Raw genomic sequence first — 12030 nt, 5'->3', positions numbered from 1 at the left:
GAACGTAGTAGAGACCAACGTGTCAGCCAATTGAATTAGTGTTTACAACAATGTTGAACTAGCCGAAGATGTTTGTAATCTCGAATGAGATTATTCTTAATACTCTTCTCAAACAGTGAAGATAGCGATGAGAGAACGATATTGCTACAGTGGGTAACCAAACTATCAATTTGGTCTCCCGGCTAAAACAGTAATGACAAATTTTAAAGTTTGCTTGACATTTTATAAGTGTGAAAGGGATTAAAATTTCGATACTCCCTATCAAAAGTTCTGACAAGAAGACCAATCAGAATTCTGTTTACATAATTAGTTTGATTGATCACCTTCCTCTGTTGGGTGAGTAAAGTGTCATCCAAGCTGATGTTTATTGATAATTAAACTTATTTTGCAACACTTGTGCGTATTTATCAGCTTTGTTTTTGTTGAGAATTATCAACAACTTTTCCTGTGATTGTGATTTGAGAAGACATACAGAAGTATGCTAAAGATCGGACATAATCTCTTCTGGGCAAGAAATGTAAAATAAAGTTTATAAACAACTCAAGCACTTTGTAATTTAATAGCTTTTAATGTGATACCTGTTGAACAGAAGTTATTTTTATTTAATTAAAATTTAATAAAATCTAATCATAAGTAAGTGTAATTATACTAAATACAACTAAATTGTAAACCTTTTCCCCCTGGCCATATTGGCAATTCTGAAAACTTTTGGGTGCGAATTTTACATGAGTAGAAGCTTTTTTAAACAATTTTTATCCTGAAAATCACCTGTGTAAATTACATGGGGTTTTACTGTATATATAAGCTATACACACAACCTTGTATTTGGGTATATAAAAGAATATGCGTGCTTGTGGAGGAGAGTTAACCTAATAACTTATTTTCCTAAATGTTTTCAAAAAAGTATATAAAATCTTGACATTCATAAATTAACTTTGTATAATGACAGATTCTGGTGTGGGATAGAGCCAAATGTTTTGTTATATATATATATATATATATTGGGTATGGTTGATGAGTTCAGCAAAAACTTAGATTCCGATGAATATGGTACTTCAGTTGAGGCACCAGAATTTAGTACAGTATTATCCATACAATTTCAAAGTAAGGTGATTAAAATCAAAATAAACAACAAGGATATCCAGAGGTAATGCAGTACGATCATTTTATGTAACTCCATTTAACTGAATACTGCAATCATTGTATAGTGAAGAATTCCGGGTAGAAGTAGGTGTCCATCAAGGTTCAGCCCTCAGTCCCTTTTTATTCATCATAGTCCTCCAGGCAATAACAGAGGAATTCAAAACAGGTTGCCCCTCGGAGCTCCCCTATGCTGATGACTTGGCCCTCATAGCAGAATCACTACCGGAACTAGAAAAGAAATTTCGGGTGTGGAAGCAAGGTTTAGAATCAAAGGGCCTTAGAGTAAATGTAGCAAAGACCAAAGTTATAGTAAGCAGAAAGGCGAACTTATCACACACCCCCTCGGACAGGTGGCCCCGCTCGATCTGTAGGAAAGGTGTAGGTAGAAACTCCATAAGATGTACCCAGTGTAAGCTCTGGACACATAAGAGGTGCAGCAACATCAAAAGGAAATTAACTGATAAGATAGCTTTCACGTGCGGCAGATGCACAGGGACAATAGACACCACAGATACTCAGAAAACAGATTCCATCACACTCCAGGGTGAGAAACTAGAAGTGGTTGATACCTAGGTGACCAAGTTAGTAGTGGAGGTGGATGCTCAGAGAGTGTCACCACTAGAATACGAATAGCCTGGGCAAAGTTTAGAAAGCTCCTACCCCTACTGGCGACAAAGGGTCTCTCGCTCAGAGTGAAAGGTAGATTGTATGATGCATGTGTATAAACCACCATGCTTCACGGTAGTGAAACATGGGCTGTGACTGCAGAGGACATGCGTAGACTTGAAAGAATTGAAGCTAACATGATCTGCTGGATGTGTAATGTCAGTGTGCACGCACGACAGAGGGTAAGCACCCTGAGAGAAATGCTGGACATAAGAAGCATCAGATGTGGTGTGCAAGAGAGATGCTTACAATGGTATGGTCATGTACTGCGGATGGATGAGGAGAGATGTCTGAAGAAGTGCTGCTCCCAAACAGTTGAAGGTATCAGGGGGAGAGGTAGACCCAGGAAGACATGGGATGAGGTGGTCAAACATGACCTCCAAGCGTTGGGCCTCACAGAGGCAATGACGAAGGATCGAGATCTCTGGAGATATGCTGTGACTGCAAAGACCCGGGCTGCTTCCTGCACCAGTTTCGCATAGCCCCAGCCCATTCAAAGTACCTTGGATTGCAGAACGACCTGCTGTGCTTGAGGAGACCTATTGAGTCAAGTACATGAATCATCATCATCATCATCATCATCATTTAACGTCCGCTTTCCATGCTAGCATGGGTTGGACGGTTCAACTGGGGTCTGGGGAGCCCGAAAGCTGCACCAGTCCAGTCAGATCTGGCAGTGTTTCTACAGCTGGATGCCCTTCCTAACGCCAACCACTCCGAGAGTGTAGTGGGTGATTTTATGTGCCACCGACACAGGTGCCAGACGAGGCTGGCAAACGGCCACGCTCGGATGGTGTTTTTTATGTGCCACCGACACAGGTGCCAGACGAGGCTGGCAGACGAGGCTGGCAGACGGCCATGCTCGGATGGTGTTTTTATGTGCCACCGACACAGGTGCCAGATGAGGCTGGCAAACGGCCATGATCGGATGGTGTTTGTTACGTGCCCACAGCACGGAGGCCAGTCGATGCGGTACTGGCTACGGCCACGTTCGGATGGTTTTCTTGTGTGCCACGTGCCACCGGCACTGGTACCACAAAGATACAAATTCCATTGATGTTCATCTGTTTTGATTTGTTTTGATTTGATTTTCACTTGCCTCAACAGGTCTTCACAAGTGTCACAAGAAGGAAGGTATGCACAGGTGGACTGACTACGTCCCAGGTAGGGGCCACAGGTTATGGCCTGACTAGTCTTGCCGGGTCTTCGGATGGTGTTTTTATGTGCCACCGACACAGGTGCCAGATGAGGCTGGCGAACGGCCACGATCGGATGGTGTTTGTTACGTGCCCACAGCACGGAGGCCAGTTGGTGCGGTACTGGCTACGGCCACGTTCGGATGGTTTTCTTGTGTGCCACCGGCACTGGTACCACAAAGATACAATTCCATTAATGTTCATCTATTTTGATTTGTTTTGATTTGATTTGATTTGATTTGATTTGTTTTGATTTCATTTTGATTTTCACTTGCCTCAACAGGCCTTCACAAGTATCACAAGGAGGAAGGTATGCACAGGTGGACTGACTACGTCCCAGGTAGGGGCCATGGGATATGGCCTGACTAGTCTTGCCGGGTCTTCGGATGGTGTTTTTATGTGCCACCGACACAGGTGCTAGATGAGGCTGGCGAACGGCCACGATCGGATGGTGTTTGTTATGTGCCCACAGCACGATGGCCAGTCGATGCGGTACTGACTACGGCCACGTTCGGATGGATTTCTTGTGTGCCACAGGCCCTGGTACCACAAAGATACAAATTCTATTGATGTTCATCTATTTTGATTTGATTTGATTTTCACTTGCCTCAACAGGTCTTCACAAGTGTCACAAGAAGGAAGGTATGCACAGGTGGACTGACTGGTCTTGCCGGGTCTTCGGATGGTGTTTTTTTATGTGCCACCGACACAGGTGCTAGATGAGGCTGGCGAACGGCCACGATCGGATGGTGTTTGTTATGTGCCCACAGCACGATGGCCAGTGATGCGGTACTGACTATGGCCACGTTCGGATGGATTCTTGTGTGCCACCGGCACTGGTACCACAAAGATACAAATTCCATTGATGTTCATCTATTTTGATTTGTTTTGATTTTCACTTGCCTCAACAGGTCTTCACAAGTGTCACAAGAAGGAAGGTATGTACAGGTGGACTGACTACGTCCCAGGTAGGGGCCACGGGTTATGACCTGACTAGTCTTGCCGGGTCTTCGGATGGTGTTTTTATGTGCCACCATGTTCCCACAGCACGGAGGCCAGTCGATGCGGTACTGGCTACGGCCACGTTCGGATGGTTTTCTTGTGTGCCACAGGCACTGGTACCACAAAGATACAAATTCCATTGATGTTCATCTATTTTGATTTGTTTTGATTGATTTTCACTTGCCTCAGCAGGTCTTCACAAGTGTCACAAGAAGGAAGGTATGCACAGGTGGATCGACTACGTCCCAGGTAGGTGCCACGGGATATGGCCTGACTAGTCCTGCCGGGTCCTCTCACTTCCATAGGACTCGGTCTTCAGTCATTTCCTTGGTGAGACCTAAAGTTCGAAGGTCGTGCTTCACCACCTCGTCCCAGGTTTTCCTGGGTCTACCTCTTCCACAGGTTCCCTCAACTGCTAGGGTGTAGCACTTTTGCACACAACTATCTTCAGCCATTCTCGTCACATGACCATACCAGCGCAGCCGTCTCTCTTGCACACCACAACTGACACTTCTTAGGTTCAACTTTTCTCTCAAAGTACTTACACTCTGACGATTATGAACACTGACATTACACATCCATTGGAGCATACTGGCTTCATTTCTTGCGAGCTTACGCATATCCTCAGCAGTCACGGCCCATGTTTCACTACCATGTAGCATGGCTGTACGTACACACGCATCATATAGTCTGCCTTTTACTCTTAGCGAGAGGCCTTTTGTCACCAGCAGGGGTAAGAGCTCTCTAAACTTTGCCCAGGCTATTCTTACTCTAGCAGTTACACTTTCAGCACACCCACCCCCGCTACTGACTTGGTCTCCTAGGTAGCGGAAGCTATCAACTACTTCTAGTTTGTCTCCCTGGAACGTGGTAGAAGTTGGTCTCTGCACATTTCCAGTGTTTATTGCTCCTGAGCATCTGCCACAGACAAAAACTATTTTCTTAGTTAGCCTTCCTTTGACATTGCTGCACCTCTTATGTGTCCATAGCTTACACTTGGTGCACCTTATAGAGTTTCTACCTACACCTTTTTTACAGATCGAGCAGGGCCATCTACCTGAAGTCGTTTGTGATTGGTCCACCTTCCTACTTATTAGGACTTTGGTTTTGGCTAGGTTGATTCTAAGGCCCTTCGATTCTAATCCTTGTTTCCACACCTGAAACTTCTCCTCCAGTTCTGATAGTGACTCAGCAATTAGAGCAAGGTCATCAGCATAGAGGAGCTCCCAGGGGCATCCTGTCTTGAATTCCTCCGTTATTGCCTGGAGGACTATGATAAATAGGAGGGGACTGAGGACTGAACCTTGGTGGACCCCAACCTCTACCCGGAATTCTTCACTGTACTCGTTGCCAACCCTCACCTTACTAGCAGCGTCTCTGTACATGGCTCGCACAGCTCTCACTAACCATTCATCTATCCCTAGTTTCCTCATTGACCACCAGATAAGGGATCGGGGGACCCTGTCAAAGGCTTTCTCCAAGTCAACAAAAGCCAGATACAAGGGCTTATCTTTGGCTAGGTATTTCTCCTGCAGCTGTCTTACCAGGAATATAGCATCAGTAGTACTTTTCCCTGGCACGAACCCAAACTGCATATCATCTAAGCTAACTCTCTCTCTAATTAATTGGGCTATAACCCTCTCCGTAACCTTCATTATCTGATCCAGCAGCTTGATGCCCCTGTAGTTATTTGTATCTAGGGCGTCGCCTTTACCTTTGTAGCAGTTGACTATTATGCTGCTACACCAGTCATTGGGTATGACTCCTTCGTGTATCACCTGGTTTACTATACGGGTGACTAAGCTATAGCCGACACTACCAGATATTTTGAGCATCTCTGCAGTAATTCCTGATGGGCCTTGGGCTTTCCCTGTTTTCATGCTTCTAATTGCCTTATCTACTAAGGAACTGTTAACTCGGATTGCTGGTCCCTCTGTTGGGTCGACATTCGGGAGACTCTCTTTATCCCATTCATTTTCCTCATTCAGCAACCTTTCATAGTGGCGTCTCCAAGCCTCTCTCTTTGCATCCTCATTTAGCGCAAGTGAACCGTCATTTCTCTCCTACCACGTCACGATTCTCTCTCACACACTGTCTTGCAACACGAAATACCTCAACTCTTTCATCCTCACGGCGCAGGACATTGGCAAATTTTTCTTTATCTGCCTCCCCTCTGGCTAGATAGACCTGTCTCCTAGCTTCCCTTCTGGCAGTCTGATACACTTCCCTGCTACCACCGTTCTTCCAGGCCTTCCAAGCCTGTTTCTTTTGTCTAATAGCCCTGTCAACAATATTGTTCCACCACCACGTTATTTTGGGTCTTAAGGGGACTTTGCACCAGCCACAGATCTGGTCAGCGGCTTTCAGCAGGTTGTCCCTCAGAAACGTCCAGTTGTCTTCTACCCCATGCGTAGCTATACCCCTTCCATTTCATCAAAGGCTTCAAGTAACATGTCTCTAAATCTCTGTCCATTCGCAGGGTCTTTTAGCTTCCAGACCCTTCTTCTCCATGTTGGTCGTCTTCTAGTCGCCCTCTTAGTCCTGATCCTAAAGTCACTAACTACCAGTCTATGTTGTGGGGTGCATTCTTCGCCTGGGAAGGTTTTGACATTTATAAGCAGCCATCTTTCCCTTTTTCTGGCAAGGATGTAGTCAATCTGGCTGGTGTGTCTGCCAGAACGGTAGGTGACTAGGTGAGAGGTGGGTTTCCTGAAGTTGGTATTGCAGACCATAAGGTCATTTGCATCGCAGAACTCCAGCAGCCTGGTTCCCTCCTCGTTGCAGGAACCATAACCGTAGCCTCCATGTACGCCATGGAAGCCCCCAGCATGTCGTCCAACATGCCCATTGAAATCACCAGCCACAAAGAGAAGGTCCCTGTCGTTCGTCAATGAGGTGGTCTGCAGTAGGGTGTCATAGAAACTGTCTTTCTGTCCATCGGGTAGCCCTGGCTGAGGGGCATAGGCCGATATAATGGTTGCTAATCTATTATGAAGCACTATTCTAATCTTAAATATTCTGTCACTTACTCTGATTACCTCAATTACTCTATCTACCCATTTCTCAGCGATAAGTATACCCACGCCACCGACCCCGTCAGTGTTCCCTGCCCACGAAATAAATATCAAATGGAAATAGTAGTTTGGATACCTGTGCCGGTGGCACGTAAAAAGCACCATCCGAACGTGGCTGATGCCAGCGCCGTCTTGACTGGCTTCTGTGCTGGTGGCATGTAAAAAGCACCAACCAATCATGGCCACTGCCAGCATCCCCTGGTACCTGTGCTGGTGGCAAGTAAAAAGCACCCACTACACTCATGGAGTGGTTGGTGTTAGGAAGGGCATCCAGCTGTAGAAACACTGCCAGATCAGACTGGAGCCTGGTGCAGCCTCCTGGCTTCCCAGACCCCGGTCGAACCGTCCAACCCATGCTAGCACGGAAAATGGACGTTAAATGATGATGATGATTACATCAATTTAAAATGCAGAACAATCTTGCAAGATTGCATTTTAAGTTGATGTAACGATTGCATTGTTCAATTAAATGGAATTGCATGAAACGATCGTACTGCATTACCTCTGGATATCCTTGTTGCTTATTTTGATATATATATATATATCTTGCACTGGTATAGCCATGTGATATGTATGGACTAGGATAGCTGCATGAAAAAGTGCCAATCTGTACTCTAAACAGCTGGAGTGGATGTATGCCATTGTGTAGCAATGATAATCTTTTGTAATAATTCCATTCAATATTAAATTGACCTCAGTACATGAGTTATAATGTATTTCACAACTTTGCAAGATGAACAGCAAAGCTGACATTGACAGTTGAAACTCAAGAATGTAAAGGAATTTAATCTAATTCCTGCTAATCCATAGTGACCCAATGAGGGACTCATTGAACCCATTTTTAGTTCAAATGTTCAAAGAGCTATTTGCTTTTGAATGCAGGCAATTTCTTTCAGCATGTAAAAGTATGTGTGTAATCATAATCATGTGAGAGTATTTGTGTTTGTATGTGTCTATGTGCATACATGTCTGTGAGAGGTAATGTATTTATATGAATGCCTAGGTATGTGCACATAAAAATAAAATAGAAAAACAGTGAAAAATTAAGGGGTAAAGTTTAATTACTTTAATAAATTCCCTATTTGACACAATACCAAAAGTAGTAATACAGTTACAATTTTAAAAATGATATAATGTTTTAGTATTTACATCTACATTACATTTTAATCCATTTGATTTCCAATTATCATTATGTTTCTTATTCTTGCATATAGCACCAGACTGTATTTGAGCCAGGAACATGTATTTCTGAACCAAGGGTAATAATGTTGTTATTTGTGAGGTCAATGACAATATGTGGATAAAACAGTGGTTTGGTGACTAAAAGTGTTACTATCCTGAGTACAACACTTAACATTTTAACCCTTTCGTTACCAAACCGCCCAAAGCCGCCCGAAAAAAATTTTGGTTAATGAGACCAAACCGCCCAAAGCCGCCCGAATTTACCTATTCATATTTAAATGAGAATATCAGAGCAAATCTCTTTAGTACATTCGTGAAAACATGTATTATACTTCGTAAAGAGTTCAACTACAGTTTTGTACAATAATCGAAGTGTAATTTTAATTCCGTGAATTTTGGGAGATATTTTTCTGAAATTTGTTCCTATTGTGTTTTCAAAATTTGTAATTCTGACAAAAAATGGATACGAATTTCATTATATCAAGCAGCGAGTCAGAATTCGAAGGATATTCTACTGAAGACCTTCATAAATCTAACTCTATGACTGAAAAAAAAAAAAGCATGTGGTATTTGATAATGAATCTGATGTTTCATTTTCTGAAAGTGAAAACTGTGAATCCGAGATCGTCAGTGATAAAGAAAATGAATTGGCACCCGAATGGAGTGAAAATTTAAAAACTGTTTCTTTCAGTGATTTTTCTGAAGAAACTGGACCAAGTCACAGACTTTCCCAGAAGAGTAAAGCCTTAGACTACTTCTTTTTACTTTTTCGAATGAGCCTATTTGAAATCATTACGGCGGGAACGAACCGTTACGCTAAACGTAAACAAAGCAAAAGAAACGATAGTTTGTGGTTTCCCACAACCTTAAATGAAATTAAGACTATTTTGCCATAAATATTATTATGGGTATCAGAAAGTTACCCAGAATAACAAATTCTATCGTAAAATTTTGTTGTATAGCCAATTGAATATTAGCATTTTCTATAGCGATGTTTGAACAAAATTTTAATAATTTTATATTTTGTTGAATTTACCTGTATCTACCTGCAATTAGAGTCACTTTGTGACAAAAATTATAGTATAGAATTGGTTGAGAATATTTCATTAAATTATCTTCCAAAAATCAGATTAATATATCGATAAATAAAAAAGTTATAGTTGTTTAATGAAACCAGACTAAATTTATGATTACGTTAGAAATTAATTGAAACACATAAGGGGTGTAATTTGGTCAGAAATATAGTAACGAAAGGGTTAAAGATGGACTTAATAGATAAAAAAATAGTAATAATCTCATCTTTAGAAATGTAAAGTGTAATTGTTTTAACAATTCATCTTAAGATATTTAAACAAAAGTACTGTTTTACTTGTGCAGATGCATGGTCTAATGGTTAGAATGGACTGGTAATCATAGTGTCATGGGTTCAATTCCTGAACCAAGCAACTAGTTGTATCATGAGCAAGGCATGTCATTTCACATGACTCCAGCCCAATCAGCTGAAATAAACTGCATCTACTGCAGAGTGATAACTTGTTGACTATTAGCCCCAAATCTTGCAAATACAGGATGTCAATGGTCCTTGATGGTTTCACTGGATGATGGCTGAGAATTGTTATACTTATCACTTTCACATAATGAAAGGAAACTAGCTCAAACAATTATAAATATAAAGATATGTGACAAATTAAATTTACCTTTAAATAAACATTTTTTTTTTTTTGCTGTTTCAGGTTGATAATCTTCTAACCCTTATTTGTTGTGGCCAAACTTTAATAGGGGGTAGATTGTATTGAGCTTTCATAACATTAGCAACTGGCTCTTCAGTTGGGTCAAAACCCTCTCTCATTGTTGTATGTTCACAATGAGCAAATTTGTTAGGTTTTATGATGATTTCATTCAGATTTATTTGATTGCTAACAGTAAATGTCTTTCCATTTTTATCAGTTTGCATATTACTTAGACGTGTCAGTGATTCTTGAGCTTCTATTTCTTTTAAAAGATCAGAAGTGACATTGTTAGTGGAACTGTTATGTTCTGTTATTTGGAATCTATTTGCCTGATGCTTGCTTCTAACTCTACCGTTGTTGTTGTTGCTGCTGTTTGATAAAATCAAATTTATTGTTGGTTCAACTGAATATTTTTTATACTTTTTAACAGTGTTAGAATCCTTCTGTATCTTATTAGTTGTAATCCAACTTGAATAAAGAGCCATCTTTTGAAAATTCTCTTTATCTTTCTTAAGTTCAGATATTATTGAACGTAATTCCTGTTCTTGTTTTATTGCTTGAGACCGTACTTGTTTGGCTGATTTAAGTTCACTTTCCAAAAATTGATGTATGCATTCTACAAGGTTCACTTTTATATCAGGTTTTCTCTCCATTAGGCAAAGACACTGCAGGCGTTCTTGAATTAAAAATTGCAATAACTCAGTCAACAAATCTACATATTCTATAAAAATATTTTTCTTCTTATTTACAGAGATTACTTTTTTAGTGTAATTTATAGAACATGTCTCCAGACAATTCAGTAAAGCTTGTAGGCTGTCTGTTAATATTTTATCAGCAATTAAAGCTTCTTTTCGATAGCTTTCTATCTCTTTTAATGCTGTTTGCAGTTTCAACTGCCAACCTTGACGTTCATATTGTATTTGAGCTGTAAGCCATTTAGAAAGTTCAAATGCACTCCGGCGCCAATACTGCCCTTGTAAACTTCGCCCTGTAGTTTGCATAAACTGATTAACTCGAGCTTCCACATCACTGTCTGGCTTTGTAGTGCTAGCTGGTTGTAATATTGGCTGTTCCTTAAGTGCTATGTAACCATCTTTCATGCCATTATTGAGATACTGTGATGATACCTGTTCAGTCATCTCTCAGCTCTCTGCTATTGAATGATCATATTTTCTGAAAATAGACAAATAAACAATTAGTTATAACAAAATGTAACAACAGGAACTATCACAGTTATTACTGACAAAAAGTTTTACTAAAAGGTTTACTAAATCAATTTTTGTTTTCAATAGTTACCTCTATACAATATTTTGATTGGTTTCACCTTCTGTCATCACTAGTTGTTTTATTCTTCAATGTGACTAGAGTTGAACTAGGAACCTCTATCTATAAACTAAGTGCAGCATTGCACTTATCCACTAAGTATACAAGTTTGGCTGATAAAGTTGTAATTTTTTAGACCATTATGCATCAGTGATCTAGTGGACCTCGTGGGTCAATAGCTATCCAATTGGGGAAAGCAAACCACCCCAATATTTCTGCTAAGAAAACACTATGAGAAAATTAGAATGAAGTAATGCTATGGCTTCATCTGATGGGAGAACTCAACACTTAATCAAGAAGACTTTTGTTGTAATGTCATCAATGCACTGCAAAAGTATATGATATATGAAAATAACAACCTAGTTGATAAGAGATACACTCACAGTTTAGAAATAGTTTCAGTCATAATAAATGCTAAGTATTAGCAAATATAAATTTATCTCAAGCTAATAAATATTTAGACCTATTTTTTTTACATACATCATCAATGATGTTTCTGCGGGTTATTAGGTGTTTCTAATCTTTGAACATCAGACATACTCACCCTGGCAGCCCAACTGGAGGTTGATCAAGCCCCTGCTTGTGTCCAGTTAGCACTATCACAAGTAGCATTGTCCCTTCCAGTGCTTCCACCTTCTGATCCTAACCATCATGAGGCAACCTCTGCTGCCTCCACAGCCAACCTGTCGGCCTTCTGCCTACTGGCCCCTATGA

At 40.9% G+C, this 12030-nt stretch overlaps 2 protein-coding genes across 8 annotated transcripts in view; one reads left to right on the top strand and one right to left on the bottom strand.

The window, feature by feature from the left end:
* LOC115224126 (coiled-coil domain-containing protein 73-like) overlaps nt 1–12030 on the top strand; it is a 182801-nt gene that overhangs the window by 93184 nt on the left and 77587 nt on the right. The window lies entirely within an intron of this gene.
* Nucleotides 9526–12030, bottom strand: part of LOC118767712 — a 45617-nt gene continuing 43112 nt past the window's right edge. For 3 of the 4 annotated variants that reach the window (XM_036512724.1, XM_036512725.1, XM_036512726.1), the window contains exon 2: nt 9526–11166. In XM_036512724.1, coding sequence (XP_036368617.1) covers nt 9993–11132 — 1140 coding nt within the window. In that variant the 5' untranslated portion in view covers nt 11133–11166 and the 3' untranslated portion in view covers nt 9526–9992. Of the gene's footprint in view, nt 11167–11860; nt 11924–12030 lie in introns of those variants that run through there. The other variant, XM_036512727.1, reaches the window with a different exon arrangement.

The sequence above is a fragment of the Octopus sinensis genome, linkage group LG24, assembly GCF_006345805.1.
Source record: "Octopus sinensis linkage group LG24, ASM634580v1, whole genome shotgun sequence".
Taxonomy (NCBI): Eukaryota; Metazoa; Mollusca; class Cephalopoda; order Octopoda; family Octopodidae; genus Octopus; species Octopus sinensis.
Note: the sequence above shows the minus strand (reverse complement) of the source record. Positions and strands in the feature narration are given on the sequence as shown.